Source organism: Chiloscyllium punctatum, chromosome 5 (assembly GCF_047496795.1).
Source record: "Chiloscyllium punctatum isolate Juve2018m chromosome 5, sChiPun1.3, whole genome shotgun sequence".
NCBI lineage: Eukaryota > Metazoa > Chordata > Chondrichthyes > Orectolobiformes > Hemiscylliidae > Chiloscyllium > Chiloscyllium punctatum.
The window spans coordinates 1,023,366-1,047,525 of record NC_092743.1 but is presented as its reverse complement, the minus strand read 5'-3'; the positions used below and the strand labels follow the sequence as shown (position 1 = coordinate 1,047,525).

General features: G+C 45.5%; 1 protein-coding gene across 1 annotated transcript in view; it reads left to right on the top strand.

Annotated features, from left to right (window-relative positions):
- Positions 1-24,160, top strand: part of LOC140476820 (SCO-spondin-like) — a 354,974-nt gene that overhangs the window by 164,305 nt on the left and 166,509 nt on the right. Inside the window, exons 36-46 of the mRNA XM_072569613.1 lie at positions 764-910; positions 994-1,143; positions 6,392-6,558; positions 7,869-8,023; positions 9,623-9,843; positions 10,345-10,380; positions 15,297-15,461; positions 17,262-17,468; positions 19,531-19,698; positions 20,748-20,882; positions 23,845-24,085. Of these exons, the coding sequence (XP_072425714.1) occupies positions 764-910; positions 994-1,143; positions 6,392-6,558; positions 7,869-8,023; positions 9,623-9,843; positions 10,345-10,380; positions 15,297-15,461; positions 17,262-17,468; positions 19,531-19,698; positions 20,748-20,882; positions 23,845-24,085 (1,792 nt within the window). The remainder of the gene's footprint in view (positions 1-763; positions 911-993; positions 1,144-6,391; positions 6,559-7,868; positions 8,024-9,622; positions 9,844-10,344; positions 10,381-15,296; positions 15,462-17,261; positions 17,469-19,530; positions 19,699-20,747; positions 20,883-23,844; positions 24,086-24,160) is intronic.

Sequence of the window (24,160 nt, the reverse complement as noted above, 5' to 3'; positions counted from 1 at the left end):
ATCTAGTCCCACCTGCCAGCACCCGGCCCATATCCCTCCAAACCCTTCCTATTCGTATACCCATCCAAATGCCTCTTAAATGTTGCAATTGTACCAGCCTCCACCACTTCCTCTGGCAGCTCATTCCAAACAAGTACCACCCTCTGCGTGAAAACGTTACCCCTTAGGTCTCTTTTATATCTTTCCCCTCTCACCCAGGTCGGTGTTGATGTTTTTCTCTGTCCAAACTCCTTCTCTGGACAGGTACCTCTCCGAAACTTCTTACTAGCAGTCAACATCTGTTCGTCTTTTGGCAGTTCTTTTCGCTGCTCTAGCTAACTGTTCAAAATGTCCAATACTTAGACTCCAAAACGTCGGATAGTTTCATTGGTTTTAATATTATCAAAATACTAAATTCAAACTTGGTTGGAGTTTGGTATTTTGGGGCATCATTTAAACTGATTGGCCGAATTTGAAATTTGTTTTTGTCTCCAGGCAACCCAGCTTCTGCTTGCTGTTTGACCAAATGCTACATTATTACCTTGTTCAGAATACTTTGTGCTGTGTCAGGTAGTTATGCTGGCTTTTCAACTCTCTTAAAGATACAGTACACCTCTACATCTTCATAACAACTTCTTACACTGGAAACAAACCAGGGTCCTCAGAATGATCTATTAATCAAGGTGACATCAGAGCTCCAGTGGACAGAGCTCCATTCACCAGGCATTCCCCTTACTCCAGGTTACATTCCAATTACTCTTTGTACTCTGTCTTTATAAACTAGGCTGGAGCTCATGGACTGAGTGGAGTATTTGTTCCAAGTCGTGTGGGGCAGGATTTGAGTTTCGCAATAGGAGCTGTGACTCTGATCTCCCGGCATTGTGTGTTGGGAATTTTGAGGAGACTCGTAGCTGCAATGGGACGTGTGCTGGTGAGTTTTAGGAATGATGCAGTTTTGTGATCGCACATGGAGTATCACAGCCAACATCTCCTGTCATTCTCTTTCTTTAATAGCTTGGTTGGTGTGGAGTAAATGGTCACCATGGTCACCATGCAGTGTGTCATGTGGAGGCGGAGAGCAGCTCCGGGTCCGTGACTGTCTCAACCCACCGTGTGAGGGATTCTCAACTCAAACCAAAACCTGCCAGAGCCAGGTCTGCCTCGGTGAGTTTCCTCATCCTGACCCTGCCAAATGAGCCTGACCTCACTCAATCTCAAGGTTGGACACATTGGAGAGAGTCAACAACACAGTTGGGCTATTCATGTCACTGAGTCGCTGAATTGCTGAATCGCTGAATCACTGAATCACTGAGTCACTCAGTCACTGAATCATTCAATCACAACATTGTTACAGCACAGAGAAGGAGGCCATTTGACTCACCAGGCCTGCACCCACTCTTCAAATGAGCATTCTTACTCAATGCTAATCTCCTGCCTTTTTCTCATATCCCTGCACACCTTTTCTATCCAAATAATCATCTAGTTCCCTCTTGAATGCCTCAATTAAATCTACCTCCACCCACAATTCCAGGCAGTATATATTCCAGACTCTAATTCCTCATGGAGGAAAAGATTTTTCTCACATCACCTTTGCTTCATGTGAACATAATTTTACATCGATGCTTCTCTCATTCTTGTTCCTTTTACAAGTAGGAACAGCTTCTCCTTGTCTACTTTATCCACTCTCTATTCATGATTTTGAAAACCTCTATCGGATCCCTCTGGGGACTCTGGTTTCCTCCCACAGTCCAAAAATGTGCAGATTAGGTGAATTGGCCATGCTAAATTGCTCATAGTGTTAGGTGATGAGGTAAATGTAGGGGAATGGGTTTGGGTGGGTTGCTTTTCAGAGAATCGGTGTCGACTTGTTGGGGCGAAGGACCTGTTTCCACACTGTAAGTAATCTAATCTAATCTAATCTCCTCTCTGCCTTCTTCTCTATGTAGTCATGGAGATGTACCACATGGAAACAGAGCCTTTGCTCCAACTCTTCCACGCTGACCAGATATCCTAGTCTCATTTGTCAGCATTTGATCCATATCCCTCTAAACCCTTCCTATTCATATACTCATTCAGGTGCCTTTTAAATACACCATTTCCTCTGTCAGCTCATTCCATACACACACCACCCTTGAAGAAGGATAGTCTCAACCTCTTCCATCTATCCTCATCACTGAAGTTTCTCATCACTGGAACCATTCTTGTAAATCACTTCTGCACTCTTTCCAAAGCATTCACATCTTTCTTATAATGTGGCTCCCACAACTCCACAATCCTCCAGCTGAAGTTTAACAGGTATCTTGTACAAGTTCACCATCTTGTACTCTATGCCCTTGTTAATAAAGCTGAGAAGACTGTATGCTTTATTTACAAGGATGTTGCCAGGGTAGGAGGATTTGAGCCAAAGGCAGAGGCTGAACAGGCTGGGGCTGTTTTCCCTCGACCGTCGGAGACTGAGGGGTGACCTTATAGAGGTTTACAAAATTATGAGGGGCATGGATAGGGTAAATAGATAAAGTTTTTTCCCTGGGGTCGGGGAGTCCAAAACTAGAGGGCATAGGTTTAGGGTGACAGAGGAAAGATATAAAACATAGAACAAGACAGCGCAGAACAGGCCCTTCAGCCCTCGATGTTGCGTCTAAGTCATTTATAAAAATGACATCTGTCTTAAATCTATCACCCCTCAATTTGTAGTTATGCCCCCTCGTACAAGCTGACATCATCATCCTAGGAAATAGACTTTCACTGTCTACCCGAACTAATCCTCTGATCATCTTGTATGTCTCTATCAAATCCCCTCTTAGCCTTCTTCTTTCCAATGAGAACAGACCCAAGTCTCTCGCCCTTTCCTCATAAGACCTTCCCTCCAGACCAGGCAACATCCTGGTAAATCTCTACACCTTTTCCAAATGTTTCCACATCCTTCCCGAAATATGGCGACTAGAACTGTACACAATATTCCAAGTGTGGCCGCACCAGCGATTTGTATAGTTGCAGCATGATATTGTGGCTCCGGAACTCAGTCCCTCTACCAATGAATCCTAACACACCGTATGCCTTCTTAACAGCTCTATCCACCTGGGTGGTAACTTTCAGGGATCTATGTACATGGATACCAAGATCCCTCTGCACATCCACACTACCAAAAATCTTTCCATTGACCCAGTACTCTGCCTTCCTGTTATTCTTCCCAAAATGCGTCACCTCACATTTAGCTGCATTGAGCTCCATTAGCCACTTCTCAGCCCAATTCTGCAGTTTATCCAAGTCCCCCTGCAACCTGTAACATTTTTCCAAACCGTCCGCTACTCCACCGACTTTAGTGCCATCTGCAAATTTACTAACCCATCCAACTATGCCTGCGTCTAAGTCATTTATAAAAATGACAAACAGCAGTGGTCCCAAAACAGACCCTTGTGGCACACCACTAGTAACCGGACTCCAGGCTGAATATTTTCATCAACCACCACTCGCTGCCTTCTTTCAGAAAGAAGGTCTATAATTACCTGGGTCATCTCTGCTGCCTTTCTTGAACAAAGGCACAACATTTACAATCCTCCAGTCCTCTGGTACTAAACCTGTAGATAATAATGACTCAAATATCAAAGCCAAAGGCTCTGCTGTCTCCTCTCTCGCTTCCCAAAGAATCCTCGGATAAATCCCATCCAGCCCAGGGGACTTGTCTACCTTCACTCCTTCTAGAATTGATAATACCTGTTCGTAACTAAACTCGATCTATTCTAGTCTAATATCTCATACCACATTTTTCTCCTCTACAATAATCTCCTTTTCCTGAGTGAAAACCGATGAGAAATGTTTGTTTAGCAACTCTCCGATCTCCACAGGGTTCACACACAACTTCCCACTTCTGTCTTTGACTGGCCCTATTCCTACCCTAATCATCCTTTTATTCCTCACATACCTATAGAAAGCTTTAGGGTTCTCCTTGATTCTATTTGCTAAAGGCTGCTCGTGTCCTCTCTTTGCTTCTTAACTCTCTCTTTAAATCCTTCCTAGCTGATCTGTAACTCTCCATCGCCTCATCTGTACCATCTTGCCTCATCAACACATAAACCTCCTTCTTCTGCTTAACAAGAGATGTAATTTCTGTAGTAAACCACAGTTCCCTTACCTTATCACTTCCTCCCTGCCTGACAGGGACATACCTATCAAGGACACACAATATCTGTTCCTTAAACCAGCTCCACATTTCCATTGTCTGCATCCCCTGCATTTTGCTACCCCATTCTATGCATCTTAATTCTTTCCGAATTGCATTATGATTGCCCTTGCCCCATCAATAACTCTTGCCCTGTGGAATGTACCTATCCCTCTCCATCGCTAAACTAAACGTAACTGAATTATGGTCACTGTCTCCAAAGTGCTTACCTACAACTAAATCAAACACCTGGCCTGGTTCATTACCAAGCACCAGATCCAGTGTGGCCTCCCCTCTTGTTGGCCCTTCGACATACTGGGTCAGGAAACTCTCCTGTACACATTGGGTAAAGGACAAGGACACATTGGATATAAAAGAGACCTAAGGGGCAACCTTTTCACACAGAGGATGGTACGTGTATGGAATGAGCTGCCAGAGGAAGTGGTGGAGGCTGGTACAATTGCAACATTTAAGAGGCATTTGGGTGGGTATATGAATAGGAAGGGTTTGGAGGGATATGGGCCGAGTGCTGGCAGGTGGGACTAGATTGGGTTGGGATATCTGTTTGGCATGGATAGGGTTGGACTGAAGGGACTATGACTTTACTCACGAATCTGTAATGTGGCACTGCATCAAAAACCTCTGGAAATGACCACTTCCCACAATCACTACCATCCAGAAAGGCAAGAGCATCAGATACATGGGAACATGCCACTCACTATCCTGACTTGGATGTATATTGTTGTTCCTTCACTGTTGCTGGATCAAAATCCTACAACTCTCTTCCTAAGGGCATTGTGGGCCAACCTACAGCACATGGACTGTAGCAGTTCAATTCTGGTCTCCCTCCTATGGAAGGTTGTTGTGAAACTTGAAAGGGTTCAGAAAAGATTTACAAGGATGTTGCCAGAGTTGGAGGATTTGAGCTATAGGGAGATGCTGAACAGGCTGGAGCTGTTTTCCCTGGAGCATCAGAGGCTGAGGGGTGACGTTATAGATGTTTATAAAATCATGAGGGGCATGGATAGGGTAAATAGACAAGGTCTTGTCCCTGAGGTGGGGGAGTCCAGAACTGGAGGACATAGTTAAAGGTGAGAGGGAAAGATTTAAAAAGGACCTAAGAGGCAACTTTTTCACACAAAAGGTGGTGCGTGTATGGAATGAGCTGCCAGAGGAAGTGGTGGAGGCTGGTACAATTACATTTAAAAGGCAGCTAGATGGGTATATGGATAGGAAGGGTTTGGAGGGATATGGGCTGGGTGCTGGCAGGTGGCACTAGATTCATTTTGGATATTTGGTCAGCATGGGTGAGTTGGATTGAAGGGTCTGTTTCTGTTCTGTACATCTCTATGACTCTAACTGACCAAGATGATTGACGAGGGTAGGACGATGGATATTGTCTACATGTACTTGACTAAAGTTTTTGACAAGGTCCCTTCCTCATTGTGGACTCGTCCAGAAGATCAAATCGCATGGAATCCATGAAGAGTTGACAAGTTGGATACAAAAGTTGTCCAAAGCAGACAAAGGAGTGGAAAAGATTGCAAATTTTAAAAGGCATTTATTTAGACAGAGACATAACTAGGCAGGAATTGGAGGGATACAGACTGTATGCAGGCAGATGGATTAATTTAGAATGACATTACGGTCGGCATAAACGTGGTGGGCCAAATGGTCTGTTCCTATGATTAGATTACTTACAGTACTGTACTGTACAGTACCGAATGCTGTACTGTTCTATGGTCTATCTCATTGTCTGAATACCTCTCTCTATGTACTTCTCTCTCCTACTTTCACTCTCTTACTCATTGTCTCTCGCACTCTCACTTTCATTCTCTCTCTATCCTTTACAAGGATGTTGCCAGGGTAGGATGTCTTATTCTCTCTCTCCTCACACACACTGTCTTTCACATGCACTCACTCTCATTCTCTCTGTCTTTCTCTGTCTCACTCTGTCTGTCTGTCTCTCTCTCTCTCCCCCCTTCCCTCTCTCTCACACTTTCTTAATTCCCCCACCCTCTCTCTCATATTTTCCAACATTCTTTCTGAGAGCGTGGAGTGAGGGGGGAGAATGAGAAGGGAGAGTCGGGAGTGAGGGGGGGAAGTGCAGGGAGAGTGAAGGCAGAGAATTGGAAGTGAGGGAGGGAAAGCAGGGAGAGTAATGGGGCAGAGCAGGGAGTGAGGGAGGGATCGCTGACTGGAGGTGGTTGCTGAGTTTTGAGTGCTCATTGTCGCGTGTTTTTCTCTTTCTAGAGGTGGGCTGCCCGTCAGATCGATTGTATCGAGAATGTGTGGTCAGTGATGGCTGTCCGTATAGCTGTGCCCATCTTAATGGTCTTGTGGAGTGTTTCAGTGATGGCTGTGAGGAAGGCTGTCACTGTCCTGTGGGCAGCTATCTTCATAATGGATCCTGTGTTCAGGTGAGAGCTCTCGACTCCAGCTTTAATCGATTCAGTGGTTGAAGAAAGCTCCAGGCTTTGGCCTGGGCCACAGCTGAGAAGGCAGATCTTAGCTGGTCAGGTACTGAGCCCAAAAGAAAGGGCTAAAAGATCCTAGTATCACAATCCCAGCTTGTGTCATTACTGGACAAGTAATGGTCTGCTCCCAGGCTGGAATCTGGGTTGATAGATCATATTTTGGTTTGTTCAGTTTTACTGAGGTGGTCTCTCACACATACACAATGCTGCAGGTTTTAACAATAAAACAGTAGTTTATTGCTCAAATTAAATGAAGATTGTTATGACTCACTAAAGGAGCATGCTGGAAATTAAACCCCATTATTCCTCGAGTCTACATAAAATGTAATGATTTTTTAAAGTTTGCAGAGTTCCGAATTTCACCAACATTTAAATCCAGGTTGACAAAAATCAATAAGAAGGACTGTTCATTACAAATAAATAAACTTTAGCTTCAGGAAAATAATCATAAACCATTGACATTACTTGTTAAAACTCAAACCCTGATAAACTTTTCCTACACACCCCCATAGTCACACAGACATTCTCTTTCTCTAATACATACACACACACACTCTCTGAAGCTCGCAAAACCATGAGTGTATGGGTGAAGGGAAAGATTGGAAAGGGGGTTTAGTGGCCCCTGGTCACAGGGTTTTCTAAAATGATCTTTTTGCTGATCCAAACTTTGCTTCTTCGTCTTCCTTTTCCAGAACTTTTCAATTGTTTGCACAAGACACAGGGTGACCAGTTCCCATTTATAGATGTTGACATATCAATGGAAAGTCACAGCTAACAGCAACCAGAAAGGACAAATACACTGGCTATTTTCAGGCTTGAGGTGCCTTTTGCTGCTGAGCAGAAACAGCGCCTCCCTGCCAGAGGTCTGATGGCTTCTACATGCTGGTCACCAGGTTACATGCGTGTTACATGCTGGGTCACCATGTTATGTGCTGGTCACTATGTTACGTGCTGGTCACTAGGTTACAGACCAATCAACTACTTGTTGCCAGCCAAATTTCCATTTGTGCAAATGTCCCCGGTTCTAGTTTATCTGTAGCTCACTTTCCTCACTGCTTGAACCAACAGCTGTATAAACAGCAAACACAATGAGTGTCTGTAACTCTCTTTCCCTTTTCAGTCCTCAGTCAAAAACACAATAATATACAGATAAGGCTTTTGCATCTCCAATGGGAAATTGGACGCAAAGGGTTGTATGGCCTATTCCAGCTCCTAATTCTAACAGTCTTTAAACCTGCTTGTATCCTGTCTAGGAATGTGCCTGTGTGATAAAAGAGGATACTCTGCAGTTATTTCAGAATCACTCCATAAACCCGTCAGTCCCTCCAATTATGTTAATCGATGATGATGCAGAGATTCAAGAGGAGATTCCCTCAGGGACTGTACTCCAGCACGAATGCAGCAATTGGTAAGGAACATTCCAGAACTGCAGAACTGGGCTGAGAGGTGGCAAATGGGATTCAATGCAGATAAATGTGAGGTGATTCACTTTGGGAAGAATAACAGGAAGACAGAGTACTGGGTCAATGGAAAGATTCTTGGTGGTGTGGATGTGCAGAGGGATCTTGGTGTCCATGTACATAGATCCCTGAAAGTTGTCACCCAGGTGGATAGTGCTGTTAAGAAGGCATACGGTGTGTTAGGATTCATTGGTAGAGGGATTGAGTTCCAGAACTGCAATATTATGCTGCAACCATACAAAACGCTAGTGCGGCCACATTTGGAATATGTTCTGGTCACTCCATTACAGTTTGTAGAAGCATTGGAAAAGGTGCAGAGGAGATTTACCAGGATGTTGCCTGGTCTGGAGGGAAGGTCTTATGAGGAAAGGGTGAGAGACTTGGGTCTGTTCTCATTGGAAAGAAGAAGGCTAAGAGGGGATTTGATAGAGACATACAAGATGATCAGAGGATTAGTTCGGGTAGACAGTGAAAGTCTATTTCCTAGGATGATGATGTCAGCTTGTACGAGGGGGCATAACTACAAATTGAGAGGTGATAGATTTAAGACAGATGTCAGAGGCAGGTTCTTTACTCAGAGAGTGGTAAGGGCATGGAATACCCTATCTGCCCAATGTAGTTAACTCAACCACATTAGGGGCATTTAAACAGACCTTAGATAAGCATATGGATGATGACAGGATAGTGTAGAGGGATGGGCTTAGATTTGAGCACAGATCAGCACAACATCAAGGGCCGAAGGGCCTGTCCTACGCTATATTGTTCTATATTCTCACTGAATGGAATCAGTCAACACAAAATGATCATCTCTGTACATCAACTCAACAACTAAAAGAGCCAGGAAAGAGACTGGAGGAGTCAGAAGGTTGAGGAAAATGAGAAGTGAGTAATTGGATGTGATAGTTTTGGAGGAGATTGCAGAGGAGATTCATCAGCATGTTGCCTGGGATGGAGAGATTCCATGATGGAGAGAGGCTGGATAATCTCGGGTTATTTTCTTTAGAGCAGAGAGGGTTGGGTGGGGAACATGATAAAGGTGTGTAAGATTATGAGGGGTATGGACAGGGTGGATAGAAAGCAACTATTCTCCTCAGTCGAAGGGTCAATAATGATGGGGTATAATTTTGAAGTGAAAGGCAGGAGGTTTAGACGGGATATGCAGGAACATATTTTCACCCAGAAGGTAGTGGAGGTCTGGGATGCACTGTCTGGGAGGGTAGGTGTTGGGAAAGCTCATAACCTTTAAAAAGAACTGCAGATGCTGTAAATCAGAAACAAAACAGAAGTTGCTGGAAAAGCTCAGCAGATCTGACAGTATCTGTTAAGAGAAATCAGAGTGAACGTTTCGGATGCAGTGACCCTTCCTCAGAACTGGGAGTTACTGGACCTGAACTCTGATTTCTCTTTACAGGTGCTGCCAGACCAGCTGAGCTTTAAAATGTACTTGGATGAGCATTTGAAGTGCCATAACATTCCAGTCTGCGGGCCTTGTGTGGGAAGTGGGACTAGAGTGAGACCTGCACTGATTATTCTGTATTCCTACTCAGTACATGCAGGAATGGACGACTGAACTGCTCATTCACTGTCTGTGTGGCTGATGGACAGTTTTCCACATGGAGCCCCTGGACTTCCTGTTCCCGCAGCTGTGGTGGAATTGGCCACATGACCAGATCACGTGACTGCTCAAGCCCAGCACCAACCAATGGCGGCAGAGACTGTGTTGGACCAAGAATTGATTTTAAGTTTTGTCAGAGTCCGGACTGTGAAGGTGGGTGAGGGAGAGGGAGAGTGGGGCGAGGGTGAGGGTGACAGAGAGCGATGGGAGAGTAAGGGTGAGCAATAGGAGGGTGAGGGTTGGCAAGAGTCAGTGAGGGTGAGGGTTGGATGAGGGCAAGGGGTATGGGTGTGACACAGGATGGAATATAGTGAGGATGAGGGTTGAGGAAGGTGAGGGTTGAGGAAGGTGAGGGATGGGGAGAGTGAGGGATTGTGGGAAGGGTCTGGGATTGGAGAGGAGTGAGGGATGGATAACGGTGGAGAATGGATAAAGGCGAGGGATGAGGAGGATGAGGGATTGAGGATACGCACGTGTTGAATGAGGGTGAGTCTGAAGAAGCCCCCCCCCCCCCCCCCCCCCCCCCACTGTCCTGAATGATGAGTGAGTGAGCCTGGGGCTCTGAGGACAGTTCCCTTCAGCCTCCAGTTTGCTGGGTGTCTGAAGTCAGGGCAGATCATTCCTAATCCAGTAATTAAGTTCTCTTTCTTTCAGTGTCTGTGCCAACAAGAGAACCTATCAGTTTACCAGGTAATATGAAAGACTTATCATCAAAAATAGGAATCAGAGTAGGCTATTCTGCCCTTCAAGCCTGGTGCATCATTCAATACGATCATGGTTGATCATCCAACTCAGTCCCCTGTTCTCACTTTCTCCCATCCCCTTTGATCCCTTTACCCATATGAATTGTATCTAACTCCTTCTTGAAAATATTCAGTGTTTTGGCCACAATCACTTTCTGTGGCAGAGAATTCCAAAGGGTCACCCCCCTTCCACTCTCTGGGTGAAGACATTTCTCCTCATCTCCGTCCGAAATGTCTTGCCCCTTATTCTTAGGCTGTGGCCTCTGGTTCTGGACTCTTCAGTGATCAGGAACTCCCTGTTTACCCTGTGTATCCCTGTTGGAATTTTATAGGTTTTGGTACTCTGTTATTAAGTCTTTGATATTAACCACGACTGATGTCAGGCTGATTGGTCTATAATATTCCACAGTTTAAAGAATCTTGGAAGATGACCACCAATGCATCCACTATTTCTGGAGCCACTTCCTTAAGTACTCTGTGATGTAGATTATCAGGCCGTAGAGATTTAACTGCCTTCAATCCCATCAATTTTCCCAATACTATTTCCTGATTAATACTAATTTCCTTCCGTTCCTCACTCTCAATAAAACTTGCATTGTCCAACATTTCTGGGGTGTTCATTGTGTCCCCTTTTGTCAGAACAGAACCAAAGTATGGTATTTGGTTGGTCAGATATTTATGAATTCCCTTATTTCTTATTGTAAGGGATCTACATTTCTCTTCTCCAGTCCTTCTTCCTTCATGTAGTTAAAAATCATACACCAGGTTATAGTCCAACAGGTTTGTTTGGAAGTGCTGCTCCTTCATTGGGTCGCTACATGAAAAAGGAGCAGCACTCTGAAAGCTAGTGCTTCCAAATAAACCTTTTGGACTATAACCTGATGTCGTGTGACTTTTAACTTTGTGCAGCCCAGTCCAACACCAGGACCTCCACATCATCTTTTCACATACAGAGCAAAGCTTTTACAGTCAGTTCTTATGTTCCCCAGAAGAGTACTCTTGTACTGTATTTTCCCTTCCTTAATCAATCCCATCGTCCTTGTTGAATTCTAAACTGTTCCTGATTCTCATGACATTGTACTGTACATTACAGAAGAGGTCCTTCAAGCCATCGAGTCTGTACCACCAAACTACATTAGATGTTCATTAATCTGACTTTCCCACACGAGGTCCATATCCTTAAAAGTTATCACATTTCAAGTAATCATCCAAGTGTTTTTTCAATGTTGTGAGGTTTCCTGCCTCACTCTTTCTCCATTCACGTTCACTCTCTCTCTCTCTCTCTCCATTCACCCTCACTCTCGCTCTCTCTCCATTCACCCTCACTTTCACACTCTCTCCATTCACCCTCACTCTCTCTCTCTCCACATTCACCTTCACTCTCACTCTCTCTCCATTCACCTTCACTCTCTCTCTCTCTCCATTCACCCTCACTCTCTCTCTCTCCACATTCACCTTCACTCTCACTCTCTCTCCATTCACCTTCACTCTCTCTCTCTCCATTCACCCTCACTCTCTCTCTCTCCACATTCACCTTCACTCTCACTCTCTCTCCATTCACCCTCTCTCTCTCTCTCTCCATTCACCTTCACTCTCACACTCTCTCCATTCACCTTCACTCTCGCTCTCTCTCCATTCACCCTCACTTTCACACTCTCTCCATTCACCTTCACTCCCTCTCTCTATGTATTCCCCTTTAGACTCACTCTCTTTCGATTCACCTTCACCCTCGCTCTCTCTCCTTTCACCCTCACTCTCACACTCTCCATTCACCTTCACCCTCACTCTCTCTCCATTCACCTTTACTCTCTCTCTCTCTCCCTCCATTCACCCTCACTCTCGCTCTCTCCATTCACCTGCACTCTCTCTCTTTTTCTCTCCATTCACCCTCTCTCTCCCTCTCTCTCTCCATTCTTCTTCACTCTCGCTCTCTCTCCATTTACCTTCACTCTCGCGTTCTCTGAATTTACCCTCACTCTCGCTCTCTCTCCGTTCGCCCTCGCCCTCGCTCTCTCTATTCCCCTTCACTCTCATACTCACTCCATTCATCTTCACACTCGCTCTCTCTCCATTCACCTCACTCTCTCTCTCTCTCCATTCACCCTCATTCTCACACTCTCTCCATTCACCTTCTCCCTCGCTCTCTCTCCATTCACCTTCACTCCCTCTCTCTATGTATTCCCCTTTAGTCTCACTCTCTTTCGATTCACTTTCACCCTCGCTCTCTCTCCATTCACCTTCAATCTCTCTCTCCATTCACCCTCACTCTCGCGCACTCCATTCACCCTCGCTCTCACTAACTCTCCATTCACCTTCAATCTCTCTCTCCATTCACCCTCACTCTCGCACTCTCCATTCACCCTCGCTCTCACTAACTCTCCATTCACCTTCAATCTCTCTCTCCATTCACCCTCACTCTCGCACTCTCCATTCACCCTCGCTCTCACTAACTCTCCATTCACCTTCACTCTCACCCTCACTCTCTCTCCATTCACCTTCACTCTCGCTCTCTCTCTCCATTCACCTTCACTCTCACACTCTCTCTATTCACCTTCACCCTCGCTCTCTCTCCATTCACCTTCACTCTCACTCTCTCTCCATTCACCTTCACTCTCACTCTCTCTCCATTCACCCTCACCCTCTCACTCTCTCCATTCACCTGCACTCTCTCTCTTTTTCTCTCCATTCATCCTCTCTCTCCTTCTCTCTCTCCATTCACTCTCGCTGCCTCTCTCTCTCCATTCTTCTTCACTGTCACACTCTTTCCATTCACCTTTACCCTCGCTCACTCTCTATTCACCTTCACTCTCACACTCTCTCCATTCACCCTCGCTCTCACTATCTCTCCATTCCCCTTCACTCTCTCTCTCTCTCTCCATTCCCCTTCACTCTCTCTCTCTCTCCATTCCCCTTCACTCTCTCTCTCTCTCTCTCCATTCCCCTTCACTCTCACACTCTCTCAATTCACCTTCACTCTCTCTCCCTTCACCCTCACTCTTGCTCTCTTTCCATTCACTCTCACTCTCGCTCTCTCCCCATTCACCTTCACTCTCATACTCTCTCCATTCACGTTACTCCCTCTCCCTCTCTATTCACCTTCACTCTCGCTCTCTCCATTCACCCTCACTCTCTCTCCATTCACCCTCACTCTCGCGCTCTCTCCATTCACCCTCACTCTCACACTCTCTCCATTCACCCTCACTCTCTCTCTATTCACCTTCACTCTTGCTCTCCCCATTCTCCTTCACTCTCACTCTCTCCATTCCCCTTCACTCTCACACTCTCTCAATTCACCTTCACACTCTCTCCCTTCACCCTCACTCTTGCTCTCTTTCCATTCACTCTCACTCTCGCTCTCTCCCCATTCACCTTCACTCTCATACTCTCTCCATTCACGTTACTCCCTCTCCCTCTCTATTCACCTTCACTCTCGCTCTCTCCATTCACCCTCACTCTCTCTCCATTCACCCTCACTCTCGCGCTCTCTCCATTCACCCTCACTCTCTCTCTATTCACCTTCACTCTTGCTCTCCCCATTCTCCTTCACTCTCACTCTCTCCATTCACCTTCACTCTCACACTCTCTCTATTCACCTTCACCCTCGCTCTCTCTCCATTCACCTTCACTCTCACTCTCTCTCCATTCACCTTCACTCTCACTCTCTCTCCATTCACCCTCACCCTCTCACTCTCTCCATTCACCTGCACTCTCTCTCTTTTTCTCTCCATTCATCCTCTCTCTCCATCTCTCTCTCCATTCACTCTCGCTGCCTCTCTCTCTCCATTCTTCTTCACTGTCACACTCTTTCCATTCACCTTCACCCTCGCTCACTCTCTATTCACCTTCACTCTCACACTCTCTCCATTCACCCTCGCTCTCACTATCTCTCCATTCCCCTTCACTCTCTCTCTCTCTCTCCATTCCCCTTCACTCTCTCTCTCTCTCTCTCCATTCCCCTTCACTCTCTCTCTCTCTCTCTCCATTCCCCTTCACTCTCACACTCTCTCAATTCACCTTCACTCTCTCTCCCTTCACCCTCACTCTTGCTCTCTTTCCATTCACTCTCACTCTCGCTCTCTCCCCATTCACCTTCACTCTCATACTCTCTCCATTCACGTTACTCCCTCTCCCTCTCTATTCACCTTCACTCTCGCTCTCTCCATTCACCCTCACTCTCTCTCCATTCACCCTCACTCTCGCGCTCTCTCCATTCACCCTCACTCTCACACTCTCTCCATTCACCCTCACTCTCTCTCTATTCACCTTCACTCTTGCTCTCCCCATTCTCCTTCACTCTCTCTCTCTCCATTCACCCTCACTCTCACACTCTCTCCATTCACCCTCACTCTCTCTCTATTCACCTTCACTCTTGCTCTCCCCATTCTCCTTCACTCTCACTCTCTCCATTCACCTTCACTCTCACTCTCTCTCCATTCATCTTCACACTCGCTCTCTCTCGTTTCACCATCGCTCTCAATCTCTCTCCATTCACCTCACTCCCTCTCTCTCTCCATTCACCCTCATTCTCACACTCTCTCCATTCACCTTCACTGTCAATCTCTCTCCATTCACCTTCTCCCTCGCACTCTCTCCATTTACCTTCACTCTCATTCTCTCTCCATCCTCCTTCACTCTAACTGTCTCCACTCACCCTAACTCTCTCCCTCTCACCATTCACCCTCACGCTCTCTCTCCATTCATCTTCACTCTCTCTCTCTCTCTCTCTCTATTCACCCTCTCTCTCTCTCTCCATTCACCTTCGCTCTCGGTCTCTCTCTATTCACCTTCACTCTCGCTCTTTCCATTCACCCTCATTCTCGCTCTCTCTCTCCATTCACCGTCACTCTTTCTATTTTTGTCTAGACTCTGATGGGTTTTCCCCCTGGTCCCCATGGACTCGTTGCTCCAGGAACTGTACAGACACGGAGCTTCCTAGCACCAAGACCCGAGGCCGTTCCTGTTGGAGACACAAGAACTGCACCGGGGAAACCTTCCAGGAACGACCTTGTAACCTGCCACAATGCACAAGTAAGCTCGGGTTCAAAGGTCATCTTTGTGGCTTCAGGTCAGGGATCAGGGTCAGAGCATGATGCTTGGGGTCAGGTTCAGCATCAGTGCTCCTGGTCAGGACTTGGGATCGGAGGTAAGAGAAAACATTCCTTAAACATCAAAACTGTCATCCCAGGAATCAGTTTGGTGAAGACATTGCTGCTTCTAAAATCTTACAGTTCAATTCAATTCAAGGTGAAATTCAATTGGGGTAAGTTTGAGGTGATGCACTTGGGCAGGACATACAAGGCAAGTGAATACATGGTGATCGATAGCACCGAGGATCAGAGGGACCTTGGTGATCAGGTACAGTGGTCCCTTAAGGTTTCAGGGCAGGTGGGTAAAGTAGTGACAAAGGCATATAGAATTATTGCTGTTATTAGCTGAGGCATAGAGTTTAACAGCAGAGGGTGATGCTGGAACTGTTTAGTCATTGGTTAGAGCACAGCGAGAGTACTGTGTGCAGTTCTGGAAACCACATTATAGGAGGGATGTGATAGCATTGGAGAGGGTGCAGAGAAGAGTTATAAGGATGCTGCCTGCCTGGAGTGTTTCAGTGATGAAGAGAGATTGGACAGACTGGGTTATTTTCTTTGGATCAGAAGGGGGTTGAGAGGGGACATGATTGAGATGAAGAAAATGATGGGCGACACAGGAAAGGTAGACAGGGAGGAACTTTTTCCCTTGATGGGGGAAATCACTGATCAAGGCAGAAGTTTATGTTTAGGGACAAGACGTTCAGAGTCATTGTGAGGGAAACCTTCCCCCCCCTCCAGAGTATGGTGGGAGACTGGAACTCACTGCATGTTGGTGGAGAGAGAAACCTGCATCATGTTTTCAGATGCGCGTGTACATGGCCAATACATACAAGGCTATAGGCCAAATACTGGGAAATGGGGTCGAATAGTGGTGGTGATTGTTTTTGACTGGCACAGACTTGATGGGCTGAAGGGCTGGTGGATAGGTGTCCCATGAGCTTCAATGGAGAGAAGTTTGAGGTGAGGGATTTTGGCCAGACTAACCCTGAAAGACAATATCAAATACGGGGTACAGTTCTAAACGAGGTACAGGACTAAAGGGAGCTTGGGGTATTATGTCACAAACTATTGAAGGCAATAGGGCAGGGGAGAGAGCAGTTAGTAAAGCACACAGTGTCCTTGGCTTTATTAATAGGGGCACAGAGTGTAAGGAATTGTTGGCGCTCAGCTGGAGTATGTTTACAGCAGTAGGATGGGTCCAACATTGTCGGAAAGATGTGAATTTGCTCTGGACATTCCAGAAGTGATTTACAAGGATCGTTCCAGGATTGAGACATTTCAGTGATGGGGAGAGATTGAAGAGGTTGGGACTTCTCTCTGGGAGGGAAGAAGGCTGAGAGGAGATCTGACAGAGGTTTTCAAAACCATGAGAGGGTTGGACACAGTAGATCGGGAGAAGCTATTCCCACTTGTAAAAGGAACAACTAGAGGGAATAAATTTAGAGTGATGTTCAAATGAAGCAAGGGTGATGTGAGACAAAAGCATTTTCACCCAGTGAGGTGTTAGGGGCTGGAATATACTGCCTGCAAATGTGGGGAAAGCAGCTTCAACTGAGGCAGGAAGTTTCAGAGTAAGGCACAGGAAGAGGAGGCCATTCAGCCCCCCCCTTTGAGCTGTTACACAGGAACAGGAGAAGGCCATTCAGCCTGTCTTGTTTTCTCTACAATTCAGTCAGATTAATGTTAATCATAGGTCATCATGAATTTCAAAGTGGATTAATTTCTGACTTATTGTCTGTAGATGAAACGGAATGTTCCAGAGAGAACTGTACCCGGGACTGCAGCTGGAACATGTGGTCAGAGTGGAGTGAGTGTTCCCGTTGGTGTGGAGCTGGTCAGCAACACCGCCTCCGGACATATAATCGCCCACAGTCGGGTGGTCAGTGGTGTGAGGGAATCCTGACTGGGAATCTCGAGATCCGATTCTGCAATGTAAAGGCTTGCAAAGGTGAGAGGTCACAGGGCACAGAGACACAGAAGTGGAAGGTCATTGGAGGATAAAAGCTGAGTGAGGTGTGATTATGGTCAGAGAGGAGCCAATGTCCTAGAAGGTGAGATTGGTAACAGATGGCTAGAGAACCCAAGAGGAACAGGCACACCATCCTGTCATATAAGGAGCCTCTCAAACTGAACATCTGACAGACTATAATAAACAGAAGCAGGGAGAGGCATTCAGCCCCTCGAGCTTGCTCTGCTGTTTAATATGGTCTTGGCTGACCTTGGGTTTCAACTTGGGCTTTGGGGAAGACAGTCGTGTCGTAGTAATATCATTGAATTGTCAATCTAGTCAGCCAGGTTAATGTTCTGGGGACACAAATTCGAATCCCACTATGAAAGATGGTGAAATTTAAATTCAATAAAAATCTGGAATTAGCTTAATGGTGATCAGTGATAACTGTTATAAAAATCCATCTGGCTCACTAATATTCTTCAGGTAAGGAAATCTGCCATTCTTACCTGGTCTGGTCTAATTATGACTCTAGGAGAAAGTGAGGATTGCAGATGCTGGAGAGTCAGAGTCGAAAGGTGTGGTGCTGGAAAAGTACAGCCAGTCAGGCATCATCTTAGGAGCAGGAGAGTCAACATTTTTCTTCATCAGGAATGTTGGGGTGGGGTGGGGTAGGGGTGACTGGACCCGAACTGTTAATTCTGATTTCTCTCCACAGATGCTGCCAGACCTGCTGAGCTTTTCCAACAATTTTCGCTTTTGCCTTTCAGAATTTTTTATATTTCAAGAAGGTTGCCTCTCGTTATTCTAAACTCCAATGACAAAAGGCCCAACCTTCCTCATAAGACAGTCCCTCCATACCTGGTATTAACTGAGTGAACCTTCTCTGGACTGCCCCAATGCCAGTCTATCTTTCCTTAGATAAGAGGTTAAAACTGTTTGTAGAGTATTCCAGTTGTAGTTTGACTTGTGCCTTGAATAATTTGAGCAATATCTTTTGTACTTCATTCCCTCGGAAATAAAGGCCAACATTCTACTTGCCTTCCCTATTACCCTTTGAACCTGGATGCTAACGTTTTTGTGATTCACTGACAAGGATTTCCAAATCCCATTGTTTTGTTGCTTCTGCAGTCTTTCTCCATTTAAATAATATTCAGTTCCTCTACTCTTCCTGTCAAAATACATATCCTCACATTTCCCACACTATATTTCATCTGTCATGTTTTTGCTCACTTGAATGGTCCCGGTCCACAGGGTGTACAGTCTTTCTTTGTTGGAAGCATGGGTAATTGGAAGATTAAAATATTTTAATAACTGTTTCAGGCCGCAGCTTACAGCAACCTGTGAGGGAAATTATACTGGCTTTGTTTAGTCTTGAAATATTTTACTGGAGAGATAGATACATGACTTGCCCCTTGCAGTGGTCTGGATTTTTCTGCCAGTATCATGTACACCCACAAGCTGTTAGGTGAGCCAAGGTCCAATGTCATCCAAAACTGGTCATAACTCCACAAACCAATCAGCAACTTGTTGCTGGCTGAATTTCCTTTCCTGTAGATCCCCTCGTGCCAGGATGTCTACAAACAGCTTCCATAATTCTTGAACAAAACAGCTGTGTAAGCACAACTTACAAGGAGTTTCCTTAATCTGCTTTTCAAAAGTACAGCAATCCTTGTTTTTTTAAAACAACCCTCTCTGCATTTCAGTCCCCAGTCAAAATCCAGAGAAATGGTAAGATATGGTAACATGGTATGATCTTGCCAAAGTTTTGTGGAATTACAATAAGACTCCTAACTCCTTGCAATAAAGGCCAACTTTACTATTTGCTTTCCCAGTGGTTTGTTGTAGCCGTTTACTAACTTTATGATTATTGTCTGAGTGCACCTGAATCTCTCTGGTAGCTAATAAAAATATTCTTCTTTTCTATTCCAATTATCAAAGTAAAGGGTCTCTCACTTGTGCGCAGTATGCTCTGTCTTGTTGCCCGCTCACTTGCCCTGCCTACTCTGGGTAGAATTGGAGATCCAATGATCACTAACTGATGTTACTCTTGGTTTGTCAGTGAATGGCGCATGGTCCAGTTGGAGTCCTTGGTCCACATGTGACCGTTCCTGTGGGGGAGGAAAGGCACTTCGGATTCGGGCTTGTACTGACCCACCCCCTAAGAACGGGGGGCGTCCATGTCCGGGAGATCGGTTTGAAGTGATGCTGTGTAATATGCAACTGTGTGGTGAGCATGACAGGATCGATATGTTCATAGTGACCACAGTCACTTGCTGGCTGCACTGTTAGGCTGGTTTAGGAGATGGCTGGGGATCAGTGCAGGATGGCAACATTATTGACATATTGAGAGAAAAGGGAAGTATGGGGTGGGAATGGCTGATAGGGAGAATGAGTGGTTACACTGACCAATTTGGGTTGGAGTTTGGTGAATTGTCATGATTACACCTGAGGATGAGTGATCATGATTGGGGTCTAGGTGGTGATGGTTAGAGGAACTGGGCTTTGATCTGAGAAGCAGTGAAGGAACGGTGATATATTTCCAAGTCAAGATGGTGAGTGGCTGGAAGGGGGATTTGCAGGGGGGGGGTGTTCCCATGTATCTTCTGTCCTTGTCTTCCGAGATGGAAGGGGTCATGGGTTTGGAAGGTGCTGTCTAAGGATCTGTGGTGAATTTCTGCAGTGCATCTTGTAGATAGTCCACACTGCTGCTACTGAGCGTCAGTGGTGCAGGGAGTGGATGCTTATGACTGTGGTACCAATCAAACGGCTGCTTTGTCCTGGATAGTATTATCAAGCTTCTTGAGTGTTGTTAGAGCTGCCCCCATCCAGACAAATGGGGAGTATTCCACCACACTCCTGACTTGTGCCTTGGAAATGGTGGACAGGTTTTAGAGAGTCAGGAAGTGAGTTACTCACTGCAGTATTCCTAGCACTGTAGCCACTGTGTTTATGTGGTGAGTCTAGTTCATTTTCTGACCAACACCAGAGGATGGTGTTTCTGGGATGGAGTTTGTGACTGAGGTGGGTGATGGATTTATGCAGCAGGGATGGGGTTTGGCAAATCGAGGCAAGGCATGGACTGGGATCCAGAATCAAGGTGGAAGGGGCAGAACTGGCCTGAGGGGGTGAGTGTTTTTCTGGGAGGGAGTGTTTATCTGGGAGGTAATAGTTTCTCTGGGTGAGGGTTTTTGAGGGGGAGTGCAGTTTGGTGGGGTGGTCCTCTATGCAGTGCTGTGATCCATTCTAATTTTGCACTTTGACCTTGTGGTTCCTCAGGAGCTGGTTCCTGTCCCCCTGCAATGCAGTGGTCTGATTGTGCCAATCAATGCCCACGTTCCTGTGTTGATCTGCAGGCTGGAATAGCATGTGCTGATGTGGAAAGGTGTGAACTCGGCTGTCGGTGCCCTGATGGTGAGTGCCCACCAGCTGTCAGACTCTGGACAACACTCCTGTCCCAAACACACAGCCCTAATTCAACAGGCTCATGCTCAAAAAATCATGAAGCAACACTTACATTCCAATAGCACCTTCCACATCCCAAAGCATTTTATTTCATTTACTATCTTGGAATGGTAGTTGCAGTTGGGTTGTTTACCATTTTACCCACAATCAGCGTACAGCAGGTTCTCACACAGCGGTGGGATCACACCAGTGATTGGTTAGGTGTTGATGGAGTTGGTTTCCTTTCCTGTCTTCCAAGTAGTGTCATGGGATCTTTTGTATCCATGATGTGGAGGATCCAGTGTTGGACTGGGGTGGACAAAGTCAGAAGTCACATAACACTGGGTTATAGTCCAACAGATTTATTTGAAATTACAAACTTTCAGAGCATTGCCCCTTCATCAGGTGAAGAAAAGAGAAGCATACAGACACAGAATGTATAATCAGAGAGATCATAAAATCTTACAAGTGGTATGCATGGAGTATTGACAGCCTGATTAATAAGTCTTTGGAGGTGATCAAACATGTCAGACAGTGTTAGTAAAGTGTCAACAGCTGAACAGCAAGTGAAGAGATGACCTATGATCAAATTAATTAAAGCAGAAAGATAATTACAAAAAATCAAAAATAAGGTGGTGCTAGAGACAAACCAAATGGCTGGAATAACATGACAGGTGTAAAAGACCCACATTGAGGGTCAAACCAAAGTAACAAACTGTACAAACTAATTAAGGTAGAGAGATCATAACAAGTTATCCAGGTAATGGTGTCAAAATAGGACAGTTAGGAAGATTTTACAGATACAGGACATTGTGGTTGGTTATATGTAGCGCAACATGAACCCAAGATCACAGTTGAGACCATCTTCATGGACACCGAGCTTGGCTATCAGTTTCTGCTTGGCGATTCTGCTTTTGTGTGTATCTTGAAGGCCACATTGGAGGACGCTTACCCAGAGATCGGAGGCTGAATGTCATTGACCACTGAGGTGTTCCTGATTGGGAAGGTACATTCCTGTCTGGTAATTGTGTGCAGTGTCCGTTCATTCATTACCGTAGCGTCTGCATGGTCTCGTCAATATATCATGCCTCAGGGCAACTTTGTCTGTAGCTTATGAGATAGACAACATTGTATATCTGCTGCGTACTTGTGGGTGGTGTCATCACGTGTAATGGTAGGACCTATGTCAATGATCTGACATGTCTTGCAGAGGTTACCATAGCAGGGTTGTGTGAATTCTGAACTTTTGTATCCATGTGAGAAGATATATGAAGGTGCTCCCTCAGTACTGACCTTTTGATAGTGTGGTGCTCCCACAGTATTGACCTTTTAAAAGTGCAGTTCTCCCTTAGCACAGACTCTCTGACAGTAAGGGGTGTAGGTGAGGACAAGGGAGACCCTTAATGCTTTTATAGGAGGGAATTGGGGGGCTGAGGGCTGAGAGGTGGGAGACGATTTGGACATGTCTGGGGGCTGCAGTGGAGGAGAATCATTGTGTGAGGAAGAAGGTGGACATTTGGAGGACCCTTTGTCAAAGTTGGCATCATTTGAACAGATGTAACACAGACAGAAGAACTGGGAGAATGGAATAGAGTCGCTCCAGGAAGCAGGATGTGAGGGTGTACAGTCAAGGTAACTATGGGAGTAAGATGATTTGTAGTGGATATTGGTGGGCGCCCATCCCCAGCAATGGAAACAGAGATGTCAGGGAAGGGAAGAGATGGACTAGGTGAAGGTGACAGCAGGGTGGAAATTGGAAGCAAAATTGATAAACTTTTATAATTACAGACAAGAGAGGGAAGCAGCACCTATTATATCATCGTCATACCAGAGGAAGAGTTATGGGTGGGGGCTAGCATAGGACTGGAACAAGGAATGTTCCATGTACCCCACAAAGAGACAGGCATTACTGGAGCCCATGCTGGTACCCATGATCACACCTTTGACCTGAAGGAAGTGGAGGAGTAAAAGGAAAAATTGTTTACTCCGATATCTGCATGCCTGCTTTGGCTGAAAATCTGAAAAAGATATTATGGATTGCATTCGGTCAAAGGAAGAAGTTTATGAAGTTGACAGGTAAACAGTCAGGCCAAGAAGGGAGCACCTTAGAATTCCACAAAGGCTGAGCTAAAGACTGTTGTTAAAAATGGGAGAATAGAGGTCAGAAAACTTGAAAATGAACTGTAAATCTTCTGTAGGTAATCAGAAAGGAAAAAATTAGCAATAACAAATATGGGTCCAGTTCAGCCAAAAGCAGAAATAGATTGATTGCAGAGAAACTCAACTCAGCCACATGAGGGAGATTTAAACAATCCTTAGATAAGCACATGGATGATGATGGGATAGTGTAGGGGGATGAGCTGAGAATAGTTCACAGGTCGGCGCAACATCAAGGGCCGAAGGGCCTGTTCTGCGCTGTATTGTTCTATGTTCTAAGCTGCTGTATCTGCTGTCACTGCGGAAGGAACATGCCCCCTAAGAAGCTTGTGGGTTTTAATGAGGTCACCTCTCATTCAATGATAACAGACCCAATCTATTCAACTTCTCCTCATATAATAGTCCTTCCATTCCTGGTATCAATATAGTGAACCTTCTCTGGACTGCTTCCAATGCCAGTGTATCTTTCCTTTGGATAAGGGGCCCAAAACCGTTCACAATATTCTGACCAGTGCCTTGTATAGCTTCTGCAAAATCTCCCTAATTTTACACTGTATTCCCTTTGAAATAAAGGCCAACATTCCATTTGCCTTCCCCACTGAACTCCGATGCTGACTTATTTTGTGATTCATGAACAAAGATTCCCAAATTTCTGTAGCTTTCTGCAGTCTTGCTCTACTTAAATATTATTCAGCTCCTCTATTAAGCAGAAATGTAAAATTCTTTAAAAGCTGTAGAGGGATGAAGTAGTCAAATGTTTCTCTGCTGTTTGCAGGTTATCTTGAGCAGGATGGTATATGTGTCACTCCTTGGCAGTGTCAGTGTACTGATATACTTGGACAAACCTGGGCACCAGGGAGCATACAACAGAGCGACTGCAACAACTGCACATGTACCGAAGGGCAGATCTTTTGTTCAAACTACACCTGTCCGACCAGTGACTGTTCTTGGAGTCAATGGTCCATGTGGTCCCAGTGCAGCATCACCTGTGGTACTGGTCTCCGAACTCGGTTCAGGTGAGGTGTTTGAGGTATCTGCATAAGGTGGGGACAGGGAGTTCAACTCATTGGTCAGGTAATGGGAGAAATTGC